The sequence below is a fragment of the Neoarius graeffei genome, chromosome 8 (assembly GCF_027579695.1).
Source record: "Neoarius graeffei isolate fNeoGra1 chromosome 8, fNeoGra1.pri, whole genome shotgun sequence".
Taxonomy (NCBI): Eukaryota; Metazoa; Chordata; class Actinopteri; order Siluriformes; family Ariidae; genus Neoarius; species Neoarius graeffei.
The window spans coordinates 68,916,886-68,931,819 of NC_083576.1; the positions used below are offsets into that span (position 1 = coordinate 68,916,886).

The window sequence follows — 14,934 nt, forward strand, 5'->3', positions numbered from 1 at the left end:
TTTTTTATCGCGAGATTAACGCTCTGTGGCATGATGTAGGTTTTTCATAAGCTTTGAAACTGCCAGGAACTTGGAATAGAGACTTTGGTTAGAAAACCGAAAGCAGCTAGACTGTAATGCCGCGCCCCGCACAGCCAGAGTCCTCTGCCCTCCTCCCCCAAAGAACCAGCGCGGGCAGGGCGCGCTAGTAGAGATGGGATTTATGGCTCTTTGATGGGATCCACATCTTTGTGATCCGTTCTTTGAAAAGAGCCGTTCAAAAGACTGGCTCATTTGGCTCTTTTTAAATATTTATTCAGTTTTAAGAAGACAGCGTCTAAAGAAGCCAGATCCCTCTGAACTGTAAACTCAATGCTATCCCAGAAATCCTTCCTGTAATATGCAAATTTGGCCGCCTCTGATTGGACAGCGCGACGCATCAACAGGCAGAAAGTGTAAAAGTACAAAATGTGTTAAGTGAGCTGAAACAGTAAAGATCAGATTCAATGCAATATTTATCAACGAACAACTTAAACTTAATATAATAGTGTACTTTATATTATAATCAAGCATGTCAAGCCTACAGTCACTGTGTAACCTCTCTCTCTTTAGTTGTAGACTAACTCAAACAGTAGATCATTTCACTCATGGTTCTCTTGCTAGCCCCGCGCCGGTGCTCGGCTTAGGTTTCACTTTGCAGTGGCTGTGTCAAGACGTGTTATGCTTTGCAATAAATTAAAAAAAAAACATTGGTGCAAAGCAAGCCCATTCACTTTTTTATGCTGATAAGAGAATTACAATGGTTTTTTATGTGACAAAAATGTGCGATTAAATTGCGATTAATCGCGAGTTAACTATGACAGTCGCGACATTAATCGCGATTAAATATTTTAATCGCTTGACAGCACTAATATAGAGTAAATATAACAATAAAACACACATTGACGAACCTTATTCAAGACTTACAAAAGTTTTTTGTTCTAAGGTTGGAAAGTTATAGTGTTTTGTAAGTAGCTCGAGCAAACTATTTCTGCAGTTTGAACAGCCCGCCATGATATTAATTTTATCCAATCAGAATGCACGTTCATTTTCTCTGCGTAACACTCATGACGTATGTATGTGCCCAGTTGTGTTGGCTCATTGAGGTTAGGAATAGCACGTGTGAATCGGAAAGTAGGATGAATTGTAAGTGATCGGCTACACAATGCCACAGTGTGTTGCTTTCGGGTGTAATAACAGGACCGATGGAAAGCATAACGATCCTCCAGACGTGTCTTTTCACTCGTTTCCGCTGAAAAACACCAAGCGAGTTCGAGCTTTCTTCTCTTCTTTCGTCATCACCGGAGTCGAGAGTACCTCTCCTAGGTTCTAACTGGTACCCTTCTAAGCCATAGCCTGCTTGCAGTGTGTCTTGCGGGATCTCTTCGTACGATTCGACAGAGCTGTCGCTTTCACTTGATGCGCCCGACGCCATAATTACACGCTTCTCTCCTAGTGCAGTGGGTACGGCTGACGTCACGGTCTTTTAAAAATGGCGACTCTTGTGCGGTTTAGCGTACCGACTATTATATTTACAATTACCAAGATATTTCGTTGTTTTCTAGTACATAAATTTGATAGAATACTTAAGAATACGTTACTTTGTCACATCAGCAACCGTATATATTGCCCTTTCTTCCCCTTTAAACCCAATATCACTTTAACTAGCAGAGCAATTGAAAAACAAAAAATGAGAATGTATAACCTGGTTACAGGTATCTGCCAGGGAGTGGATAGCTTCCGAGAACATGCTAGCTGATCCGGTATAAACCCACGCCAGAAGTTTGAAAAGGAAATTCAGTCCGTTTCTGAGAAAATAAAAAAAAAACATCTCAAAACACTTGCGCACATTCCTTTAATTCCTGCATCAGCAACGATCACAAGGCACTTCAAGAAATTACAGATTATTTTAGAAATCGTGTTTTACTTTATACTAAACACAAACTAGGCTATTCATGGAGAAATTCCAGATGTTTATGTCTGTTAAACAGATGTACTTCACAAGGGCCTGGTGAATCCCTCATGTGAGCACACGTGAGGGATTTAATTCAATCTTCGAGCCACTTCTGTCCTGTTACATCCTGCCTGCTGAACTCAAACTACCCTGATTAAGGAGCCTGAGTGACCGCTATAGCACACAACTGAATTTTCAGAATTAACTGCACATGATAGCTTTTTGTTTCTTTATTAAAAAAAAAAAGTCGTTCAAGTGCTTGAGCATATTTGGAAACTTACATGCATATAGCTACCATCACCACCTTTCCTGGTCCCTGGAGGAAAGTAGTCCTTTTGCCTGATCGAGGCTGTGGAAAGACGTTTTTATGCTCAAAACAAACAAACTATTAAATTATGAATGAACTTAGCAATAATGTACAGAAATGTGATAATGGTGACAGCAGTGCCCCGTTCATGTGGTTCAAATAAGGCAGGTCATACATGTCTATTAAAGATTATGGATCATATGAGAAACATTAGAGACAGTGGACAAATGCTAAAAGAAGAATATTTCTTCCACTTCTTTTCCACAGGAAAGAACCAGAGAGGATTAATTAAAGGTCCCATGGCATGGTGGTTTGTTGATGCTTTAAACGGGCTCGTAGAGGTTTCCGGATGTTATATCCGCAGCCTTTCTCGAAATGGACCCTCGGCACGTAGATATAGCCTCCTGGGAGAAAGCCCCATTTCAGCGCTTTTCCCAGTGCGTCGTTTTGCTAATGAGAAGCAGGAGGCAGGGTAGAGGGTGGGGGCGGGTCTTATCATTAATATTCATGACATGTAAACGCGTTACCTCTGATTGGCTAACAGCACTGTGACGCTACCTCCAGTGGGTCAGAACAAGCGGATGTGGGTGTCTTACTATGGCGAGAGAGAAGGAACAAACCGCGAAGGGAAAAATACCGCGCGCTGACGTCATTAAGGTGCGACGCGAGGAAATAAAATAAATTCAACAAACGTTTGGGTTTTTACTGAACAAACAAACAAATAAAATGAACGAGTGACTTAAAAAAAAAAGAATGTGGGTGTCTTTGTAAAAACTGTTTTGATTGGCTATTATAACAGAGCATGCTGCATGCTTTTTGGTTTTGTAGCGCAGAGTACCTGGCTAACTGCAGGAAGCGGTTAGCTGCACAGCTAATGTAGCCATTGCAAGGCTAACATGGCACCGATTTTAAAACACGGCAAAACGACTTAACAGTTATACACTTACTTGTTCGGTGTTTGTGGCTGATGCGGCAGGGATGCTTGGTACGGACCCAGGCTTCAGTGACAGTTGATGTGCAAAACCTGCCCTGTACTGTCCCAAGTTGTGGAAACATTCATCAGGAAAATGCTTCCGACAAACATACACCGTCTTAGGTAGACTCGACGGCGTATTATTGGAGTAAATAAAATTAAGCCACTGCGTGTTCAGGGGCTCTCCCGTCGGCAGTAAAAACAGACTCTTTTCTGTGTTGTCACATCCATGTACAGCGCAACTTCCATGTTTGGTGGCAACTTTTGAGCTGGGCGGGGCAATCCATACAGTGCGTGGGAATCCAGAGGGGGGGTGTGGGGATCATCTCCCTTGCTGACGTAGGCAAGGGAAGAGTTTATCAACGCGCCGTTTTGACGCGCCATTCTCAAATGTTGGGCATAGTTTAGTTTACACATTATGAAATTTCTAGCCACTGGGGTGACTTAAGAAGGTCAGAGGAACTCATTTTAACGTTAAAAAACCTCAGAAAGTGAAAATTTCATGCCATGGGACCTTTAAAAATTCAGTGCAGCAGGGCTGTGGCAAGTTCCTTCTTTTATTTATGATGGATAACGTTTGCTGATGCTGCAGGAGAATAAGCATTTTTAGGTGCCAAATACTCACTTTCGTATTTCCCCAGAAATCCTTATATTCCTTTAACAGCTGCTGATTGCGGAATATATCTAAGGACATGGAGAGAGAGAAAGGAAACAGAAACTCTCAGGCCAAAAGCATCAATGAGTCTGAAAGCTCAGACTTTGAAATGCTCCATTACAGTAACCACATAAGAACAAACATTCTGGAATCATAAATAGTTCGGAATAGTAAAAGTACCAAGTAAAAAAAAAAGCTCATTTTGCAGTTTTATTACAAGATTAAAGAGGACATACTCTCTTGGTACTGTCGCTCCACATCTTTCCTGAGTTTCCTCTCTCGAGCAAGAGCCTCCATACTGCCCCAAACTTCCAGAGCCCTACAACCCACAGAACAACCAGCATCAATGAAGACGACCCGAAACACTACAGAATGTACAGTCTAAAACATATAAGTAATGGATTCGCAGTTATAAAAAGGGACATACTTGGCTTCCACGTCCGAGCGCAAAAAGACCGTGAATGCCTCCGTGTCATCGTGAGGACTCCGTCGACGGATCTTCCTCAGTTGCTCCAGGTCACTGAAAACATGCAAACACAAAGCATAAACATGTCGAGTTATCAGGAAAGACTGTACGAAACCACAGAATGGAAATTAAAAATGCTTTCGGTTTCATTATTACCAGCTTGACAAATTAACAAGGATGACCTTCCCAAAGTGAAGTGAGTACTACAGTATTCTCGGATTTCTGTACCAAGGCTAAAAAAATGACCGTATGTACCTGGGTTTGAGGCAGAACTCATTCATAGCCCTGACAGCAGTGATGAAATTGTTCTGAGTGTATTTGGTACCATATTCTCGTTTCTTCAGCACTGCCCGCACTGGAAATATCAGGAGGAACAGGTGGTCACATAGCAAGCCACAATAAGAGGAAGTCGGTGAATGTAGACTCACAATGCCCTGCTTTACCTTTTACTTGAATGCTCTCTGCTTTTGACAGACTCAGAGGTTTGGATCCTTTAAAAAAAAAAAAAAGTGGATTAATGGTGAAGAAAAATGAATTTTAGTGCTTCCATGTCAGAAATGTAAACTAAGAAATACAGCAATTACCAGCCAACTCTTTGGTGGGCTGAGGAGTGAGCACTTTGTCTGTGGGTTTAGTCCCATTTTGGCCCGATTCTCTTGGAGGTCCATCTTTACTGCTGCCGGCAGTAGAAAAGTAACGAACCTGTGCCCAGGGTATAGAAGCTCTTCGGGATTCAGGGAAGCTAAACCACAAGCTGTGGCTTTTACATCTGCTTTGCCAGCCTGCACATAAAGAGTATTAACCTCCTAGGGCCTAGCGGTCACATATGTGGACAGCACTTTTTAGAAATTCAGAACAAGAATCCACATATGTGGACATACTTTTTCTCAAAAAGTACATCTTATCAAAGATGATGCTTAGTTTTTATTCTAATCAGGTTCTAATAAGCCCAAATAGCAAAAAGAAATAAAAAATGCATGTAAAAAAAAACAGCTTGGGTCTTAGGAGGTTAAAGGAGAACTGAAGTAATTTTTAAACTTGCTTTATTTCTTAATTAACGTGTTATTCAATTATGTTTTCGGTTTTAGTAACCTTATATCGGGACTCGTATTGGCAATTAAATATGATACTTATCGGCCTATTCGGTTTTTAGCCATGTTGAATTTAGTTCGTTTGGTCCACGGCAGGCGTCGCTTATCCGCGCGATCTTCACGAGACTTGTGTGAGACTTCTAAGCGTCAGCGCCGCCATTTTGAAAACTGTTTTCCAAATGAAACGTTGCACAAAAACGAGTTTAAATGACGATTACTGCTTACTTTTTTCAAACTTTCCTGATTTTTATCAAAACAAACAAAACTTCCGGCTTGATTACGTCAGCATTCGAAAGAGGGCGCATGCGTCTTTTGACAATGTTGGCAGATGTCGGTCACTTTGATTTCCGCTGTACATTTTACTTCCGTCCTACGATGTCTCGCACAGGTCTCAGCGAATCACCCAACAAAACACCCCGGGCATCAAATCGTGCCCGTCAATCACAACGCAAGGTTTTTGTTTGGATTCTTTGGGCGGGCTTTTGCAGGAGTGACGACAAAGCTGTGCGACGCTGGAGAAAGCACAACAGGAAAGATGGCTACGGCTAGTAAACAGCGCACGTTTGACTCCGCTTTGGAATCAGTTTTAGAAGAATTAGACTTGGAGTTTTCGTTGAAACATGAGCAGGAAGAGGCTCTCCGCTCATTCCTTTTCAAGAAGGACGTTTTCGCTGTTTTGCCGACCGGCTATGGCAAAAGTCTGATCTACCAACTGGCTCCGCTCGTAGCCAAAAGGATGGGGCTAGTTTGTGCAGTACGAAGAATTAATAAACAGCTTTGAAACATTACTTTTTGATTGTTTCTTATTTTCCCGTTATTTTAAATTTAAGGGCAATTATTTCACCAAACACCACTAAATAAAACTCTCAAACAGTTTAAGCAAACCCTTGAAAAACACTTGAAAAAAATAAGTGTATGTTAAGTATGTGGTACAGACTCCAAACTTGTGGTCATTATCTCCAAACTTCTTAATATCTAGAACCTGTTTATTAATTAATACGCATTTTGAACAATTATTTATTTCAAGGCCTCCCCCACTGCTTTCTGTCACTCTGACTAAGTCAGTCACTGTTGCGCTGATTGGTCAGAGCGTCGGCCTATACGCACAGAGACAGTTTGAAAGACAGCGGGTTGTTCCTCCCACACCCTTCGGAAATGTCTACGAGCGAGGCCAGACTAAATATTCACATTTAGTCTGGCTTGCCAGGCTAGCATTCCTACATTTTATGAGATGAATAGAATTTTGATAAAAAAAAAAATTGCCTTCAGTTCTCCTTTAAAGGTCATATATTCAAAAGTCGATGCAGAAAACAGAAGTGGCGAATTTTCCAAATGTTCTTTTCATGCTGGTACAGCGCGAGTGTTAAAACAGATTAAAAACTTCCAATCCATGGCTCCTTCAAAAGTATTTGAATACAATGTGATGTCAGATAATAAGTTTAAAAAAAAAAATTATATATATATATATATATATATATATATATATATATATATATATATGAAAAAGCCAGTGTAGTGTAATGCAGTTTAATATACAGCACAGTCTGAGTCTATTAAATGTGAGTGGGTTACCATAGCATGGCCGTGATACTCGGGGAGGGAGTTGAGACAGGCGAACTCGCTGGTGCAGGGAAATCCTGCACAAAGTCTGCCATGGCCGACGTGCCAGGCAAGGGAACATCTTCGCTAGAACCTGCTGGAAATTTACAAAGCACAAGACATAATGCATGAAGAAGGCTGAGTGAATACTTGTATCAGAAATGGCAGTTGCAATATCATCACTCTTATATACCAAAAGCAACATTAAAAGCATACAAAAATCCAGTTTATTCCAAGATACCAAATCCTGGATATCCCTCTTAATTTTAATGACCACTAACTTACTCTAATGCACTGTGGCCATGTTAAAATAAGTTAACTTGAGTTGTTGATACCGGTATACTGTGAAGAAACATTAAGCTATAAATTATTTACTGCTTTCATTCGCCCCATCAATCCACTGTGCGGTTGGGAACTTCCGATCGCCAGGCCCAGGCTGCTGATAACGGTAAAAAAAAACCAAATATTTGGCTATAATAATAATAATAATTTAAATTTATATAGCGCCTTTCAAAAAACCCAAGGACGCTTTACAATTATAGAAAGAAAAAAATAAATAAAAATATAATAAAAAGTCCACCAAGTAGGGGTCAGGATATAATTCCCGTGGTGTAGCAACCACAGTCCCACCAAAAGGCGCACGAAAACAAGTCCCACATCTCCAGCACCGCCGCCGTCAGCAACATCGCTCGAACACCACGCCATGGATCCACACAGCGAGCAGAGAAGCTCCGCCACGCAGAGCGCTGGTGTGTCCCAAACCGCCTGCACAGCTGCCGCGACACCACCGAGCAACATCGCTCGGAACATCACGCCAAGCGTTAAAGCGCACAGCGCTGGACAACCACGATGTAAAATGAGCAATAAGCTCACTGCAGTCCACAGCTGGGAGCACAGGCATCGCCCACGGCGAACCAAGGCCTGGAGGGAACCGACGCCCAAAACTGGGTCCGGAGCTACACCACAACCGGCGGACAAAAACAAACATCAAACTACACAAACACAGAAAAAAAAAATAGAATAAGAAATAAAATAAAAGCTCTGGTGAGAAGCGGCAGCCAGAACGCGCACGACGTACTCTCAACCGGAAACGGAAACGAAAAAAAGAGTCACATCATCAGTTTTGATGTTCAAATATTATGATGTTCAATTATTATTACAGGTTTAACATGGTCTCTCAGATTTTTTCAATATTAATATTGCTCAAAATGATTGCACATTTACAATTTGCCATCAATGTGAATGTACACTGTTAATGTCGTTGGCTAGAGTTATAGTGCTAAATAGTTGGAACATGTATTTCATGTAAACAATGCAGAGAGTGAAAGGGCTGTATGGACGATCATACAAGGATGACTGATTAAAAGTTTCTACCATGGAACCAGTAACTAGGCATATAAAAGCTATCGCATTTCAGTTTGCATCTGGTATTTGAACATCGAAACTGATTATATGGCCCAATATTGGTTTTTGCACCATTACCAGCAGCCTGGGCCTGGCTACACGAAGTTTCCAACCGCACAATGGATTGTGGGATGTGTGTAAGGGGCGAATATGAACATCGTGCCAATGGTGAAATTGGTCACATTGGACCACAGCCGTTTAATTCATCTCGATGAACGAATCAGACTTTTGAAAGAGTAATAAAGAAAAACACATGACACAGAAACAACTATATTTGTTACATACAACCTGTAAAATCTTTTTATTGATAGACACATTTACACCAGTCAGCCATAACATTACAACCAAATATTGTATAGGTCCCTTTTGTGCCACCAAAACTGCTCTGACCCATCAATGCATGGAGCTCTGAAGGTGTGCTGTAGAATCTGGCACATCAACAATCCTCAGGCAGGGCTCGAAATTAACTTTTTTTCTTTGTGTCCCCCAGTGGTCCCGAATTCTGTGTTGTATTGTCCCGAATGGAAGCAATAGTGTCCCCATTTTTTTCCTCTCTGAAATAACCAGTGGTTAATACACTCTTAAAACGAATGTGTTGGAAATCAACACATCTTTTGTGCAAGTTTAATTTCAACAAGAGTTGTGTTATATTTCAGAAATGTTTAACACCAAAATTGCACAAATAACAAATAATGTGTTAAAATGAACAAAAGTTCTGTTGTCCCAATCTGGACATAGAGATGTGTTAAAAAACAACGCAAGTTGTGTTATTTTCAACACGTGTTTTAAGAGTGTATTATCATATGAAGTTACTATTATATTTGTAACTATGCGATTTTGAACCCTTTATATCATTTTTACAATAAGTCACAAGACACAAGCGACACATGTCCTATACATCATCTACTTCAAAATTACAGTTATTGCATTTTCAGTTTATTAAACTTTGGCGATCTCACTGTATGAATAGATACCCGTTTATTTAAAGGGGCCAACTAGCTCATTCAGAAAATGTTTCAACTCCCTACATCTGCAGTACACTTTAGTTGAAAATAATGCTGCGTTCATGTGCTATGGGAATTATGGTAAATACCAAACGCCGACATGGAAAGCACACATGAACGCCCCCTCTTGTGGTATTTTCCACTGGGCAACTCGTAGAAAATTTTGATACACGAGTTGCCGAGATGAGATGAACTTTAACCTTTTCAACATGGCGGCGAGCGGTACAAGACACTTGAATGTTAAGCACTGTACGCTACTAAAGTTTTTTTTTACTAGTACTAGTGGGTAGTTTTTTGTGTCTATGCAATGTTGCGTCATTAACAAGTGTAATATAATACGTTAGAAATCCGTTTCCTTTAAAAATGTGTTGTTATGGTTTGTTTTTACCTATCCAGAGCAGACGCTATTGCTAACGATAGCTAACTAACTATTGCTAACTTGAATCTGGTCCACCATCTTTAAATTGTCAACAACAACAAAAGCATGTGAACACAACACACTGGTAAATACCACTTCCCAACTGGAAAATATCATCTTCCCATAGCACATGAATGCAGCATAAGACCCCTTTTATGTTCATTTCATCTACTTATACCTTGAATATCTGTTGGCACTTATAAGGCCAACTTATAATTTTCACCATTACCGTTATCCATTTTTATGAACTTTCCGTTATCCATTTTATGAACTTTCGCTGCCGAAACGTGGGTGTAAATGTTAGCAACATCAGCATAGTGGCAGGTCCGAGCCTAGTTGTGCTGCTGACTGACTAAACTTTCTGAACTAGAAAGACACCAAGAAAACTCACTTATTCTGTTGAACGGTATCTTCCGTCAATATCATCCACATCATTCCTGTTGTATTTTATAACGTGTCTAACAGTGTTCATTAAGTTCATTCAGTTGCTAGCGTTGCCTGCAGACCAGGCGATGACACTTTGGATCCTGAAGGTCCCGGAGACGTTATGTCTGGGCTTTCAGTTTCTTCCCCGCGGTCGGTCCGCTTCAACCACTTAAGCATTTTTGTTCTGGCAAGAGTCGGCGCAGCGTGTGCGGTAGCAATTCCATTCCAAGTCCATATAATGCGGACTCCGGCCGAAGATTCTAGAACAGAATGCGCTGCTCTGTAGCCTACTGATGCAGGTGCATCGAAAGTGTAGCTACTATGTATTTTTCGCTGTTAACGTTTTAAAATTAAAATTGACAAATTAGGTGAATGTCTACGTATGTGTTACGGCTTTGTAAATAATATTAATGTAGAACTTTTTTTCTAGATCTATTTTTTTTCCATTGTCCCGGGATTGTCCCAGATATGATAATTTTGTGTCCCGATGACATTTTTTATGGTCCCCGGGACGTCGGGACACCGTTAGTTTCGAGCGCTGTCCTCAGGTGCCCATGACCCTGTCGCGAGGTCACCAGTTGTCCTTCCTTGGACCACTTTTGAGAGGTACTAACCACTGCATACCAAGAACACACCGCAGCACCTGCTGTGTTGGAGCTGCTCTGACCCAGATGTCGAGCCATCACAATTGGTCCCTTGTCAAAGTTACTCAGATCATTATGCTTACCTTAAAGGAGAACTGAAGGCAAATTTATCATCATCAAAATTCTCTTTCTCTGACTTTATTAAATATCGGCATGCATTTCTGACAGCTATTTTGTCGCTGCTATAGCAAGTTGAGTGTTTGAAATATGCTGTGTAATATATCAGTCCATATGTCAAAGCAATGGCCGTAAACGAGATTCGTTGAGACCTGTGCGAGACATTGTAGGACGGAAGTAAAACGTACAGCGGAAATCAAAATGACCGACATCTGCCAACGTTGTCAAAAGACGCGCGCGCCCTCTTTCGAATGCTGACGTAATCAAACCGGAAGTTGTGTTTGTTTTGATAGCAATCAGGAAAGTTTGAAAAAAGTAGGCCGTAATCGTCATTTAAACTTGTTTTTGTGCAATATTTCTTTTGGAAAACAGTTTTCAAAACAGCGGCACTGACACCTGGCGGACACGTCCCGTTTCGAAGTCTCGCACAAGTCTCGTGAAGATCGCGCGGATAAGCGACACCTGCTGTGGACCAAACGAACTAAATTCAACATGGCTAAAAACCGAATAGGCCGATAAGTATCATATTTAATTGCGATTAGTTGCCAATACGAGTCACGATATAAGGTTACTAAAACGTAATTGAATAACATGTTAATTAAGAAATAAAGCAAGTTTAAAAATGACTTCAGTTCTCCTTTAATCAGTACATAACAAACATGCTGCTGGTCAAGCCAAGCATTAGGTCTAATCAGAATCACTTTTATTGCCAGTTATGTGGACACACACGAGGAATTTGACTCCGGTTTCACTGAGCTCTCATAGTACGAAACAGATAAAAAGCGCATACACAAAACAAACAAAAAAAATGGTGCAATAGAGATCTTGCAGTCACGTGACCGGAAAGTACACAACTGCCATCTTGTCGGTCAACAACACCGCTGAATACTGCTGCACTCGTGTACAGAATGGATCAATTTCAACCGACGGACTACACGGCTCATTTTTCTAATGAACAGATAACTAGATATATGTCTAAAATAAACAATCTACAGATTTGTGACCCTTATGGCTTACCGGACGGAGTTTTCACGACCGGATTTTGAACTGCCAGCGGAATACCCGGACGTGTATAATTACCTCATTAACTTTCCCTCGCTGTTCAGTGGTGAAGCACTGTGTGCTTATAAATCTCTGGACAGTTATCTTTACAGAAATTCAGGATTTGTCAGCGACTCAGATGTGGCATCTTGTAAACAAGAATCCTCATTGGACGGGTAAGTCACTTAAGTCTTGAGTATAGACCCTTTTCAGTCACGTGACCTTCGTAAACGCGACTGCCATTTTGGACATGTAGTGGACTTCGGCTCGAATCGGTTTGAATGCGAGGAAGGTGACAAACATAAAAGAAAAAGGAGCGAGATGCAGAAAACTGTATTTACTAGTTTACTGTAATTATGATCTGGCAGCTACTTACACCGGATCCAGTGTAAATAGCTGCCGCGAGCTAGCTGCCGGGGCCGCGAGCTAGCGCGCGCTTCCCGGCCGGGGCCGCGAGCTAGCGCGCGCTTCCCGGCCGGGGCCGCGAGCTAGCGCGCGCTTCCCGGCCGGGGCCGCGAGCTAGCGCGCGCTTCCCGGCCGGGGCCGCGAGCTAGCGCGCGCTCCGGAACCTCGGACGTTGGCTCCGGCAGCTACTTACACCGGATCCAGTATAAATAGCTGCCGCAAGCTAGCTGCCGGAGCCGCGCGCTTCCCAGCCGGGGCCGCGAGCTAGCGCGCGCGCTCCGGAACCTTGGACGTTGGCTCCGGCAGCTATTTACACTGGATCCGGTGTAAATAGCTGCCAGATCATAATTACAGGAAACTAGAATGGAATGTTAACAGCAATGTAATGCCTTTTCTGGCTAATTTTATTCGTCTTACCTCCAACAAAGTGGTCACTACACAAGCGTTGGTATGCCGCTATCCATCTTCTCCGTCGGTCAGCATCTACCGGGATCCGATAAAATGATAACCCTTGCCTTGTTTGTTGATGGTTACTACATCCAGGTGCACAACAATATAGTGGCATGATGGAAGTCTTGCTGAAAATAAACACTTTCTTTGCTGCCGTTCCTCAATGTTGGCTGTGGTAAACTACTGGTAGTACATGTCCAAAATGGCGGCCGTGTTTGTCATGACGTCACGTGAAAAGGGTCCATAGCACTGACCAGCCGATTATAGAACAGAATAAGGTAATTCCAGCTGTAATTCCAAATCGTCCGTCTTGTTTACATGGATCTGGCGTTGGAGAGGTAGAGGCTTGGCAGTGGAGATTTGAGTAGCTGTTTTCTGAGCTTAGTCAACAGGCCGGCTCTGCAGCCTCGCTTTTGCTTCCGCTCCCGGCGCCGCCTCCTTCGCTTTGCTTCCGATAACAATCCACGGAGACCCCGCTGGTCTCGCTATCTCGTCCGGAATGTTTTTTTTTTTCTCGTCCGGAATGTTGTGCATGCGATGGAAATCGCTACAAACCGTCATTTTCTGCTGGAAACCAATGTCCAGTAAGTCCATACGGTTGTAGTGGATATTGAAGTCCGGTACAGACGAACAACACGCAAAAATACACACAAAAAACATAAAAAACGTGCACAGGTAGGGAGAGCTTGTAGCCGCAGCCGTTGTAGTAGAATTGTATATAGTAGGGTTTTCCAGACGAAAAGGTAGAAGTAAAAGTAGAAGGTGGAATATGGCGTTTGACCGACAACATGGCGTCTGTCACAATCTGGATCGGCTGTGACGTCACATGCAAGTGCTCCATAGGTGCATAGTGCAAAGTAACCCAAGTAAGTCAAGTATGAAATAGATAACTAAAAAGTATACAGTGTGCACAGAATGACCATATGAGTGTGCAGATATTTTACAAGTGATATTAGGGCTGCTCGATATTGGAAAAAATCAATATCGCGATTTTTTCAGTAAATATCGATATCGCGATTTTTAAAACGATATTTATACACCTTTTTTTAAAGCCCTGATCATCAACACCTGAGGCACCGGGCCACATTTTTATAGTACAGGCCTCATAGGCTACCTGTCAACCCTTCCCGTTGTACCCTGAAACGCCTTTTACTTAAACTATTTACTGTGCAAGCGCGTACTTTGCATAGGTCCTATCGCCTGCACAAGGCTCACGTTCTCCTCACTCAACATTTCCGATCACAGAGTTTGGAGCCAGCGCTGGTATTACCAGTGATTACTGCGTAACGTCCACACTGGCTCGTAGCCAGCCAAGGATAAAATCTCTCTCTCACACACACACTACAACGTAAGCTTGTGTGTTGTTAAGACACCAACATTAAAACACGCACACACACGGACTGGCCATTGGGAGTAGCGGGAGTTTGTGGGCCGGCGGAGAAAAAAAAAAAAGTTGCGCGCTGGCCTTTAATATGATAAGCAATGTTAACAGTTTCTTTAAGAAACTGTTAACATTGCTTATCATATTAAAGGCCAGCGCGCAACTGTAATAAGCAATGTTAACAGTTTGTTAAAGAAACTGTTAACATTGCTTATCATATTAAAGGCCAGCGCGCAACTGTTTTGTTTTTTTCTCCGCCGGCCCACACTGAACCACCGGGAAAACTCCTGCTACTCCCGATGGCCAGTCCGTGTGAACACGCACAATATAGAGACAAGTCCTTAAGAATTAACATACATGAAAATAGCTCAGCGGCATGTAAACATTCCCTGAAAGTGTAGGTGGCACTGCGGCTAGATGCTACGTGAAATGGCACAAGGCAAACACCATGCTTCGCTCAGTCAACAGACAAAATCCACGAACCCAGTAGTCCTCCTACTACTGTGGGTTAGTGTTCTGTGGCCAAAAACACCCCATGCACAGTCATTCCAAAACATCCCCACTAGTTGCAGGTTATGTCT

The 14,934-nt window shown here is 42.2% G+C and overlaps 1 protein-coding gene across 1 annotated transcript in view; it reads right to left on the reverse strand.

The window, feature by feature from the left end:
* Window positions 1-14,934, reverse strand: part of slc30a9 (solute carrier family 30 member 9) — an 84,184-nt gene that overhangs the window by 14,141 nt on the left and 55,109 nt on the right. The window contains exons 17-25 of the mRNA XM_060926736.1: window positions 7,037-7,157; window positions 4,958-5,155; window positions 4,817-4,864; window positions 4,629-4,728; window positions 4,335-4,427; window positions 4,144-4,226; window positions 3,878-3,936; window positions 2,254-2,321; window positions 1,724-1,826 (exon numbers count right to left, since the gene is read on the reverse strand). Coding sequence (XP_060782719.1) covers window positions 1,724-1,826; window positions 2,254-2,321; window positions 3,878-3,936; window positions 4,144-4,226; window positions 4,335-4,427; window positions 4,629-4,728; window positions 4,817-4,864; window positions 4,958-5,155; window positions 7,037-7,157 — 873 coding nt within the window. The remainder of the gene's footprint in view (window positions 1-1,723; window positions 1,827-2,253; window positions 2,322-3,877; window positions 3,937-4,143; window positions 4,227-4,334; window positions 4,428-4,628; window positions 4,729-4,816; window positions 4,865-4,957; window positions 5,156-7,036; window positions 7,158-14,934) is intronic.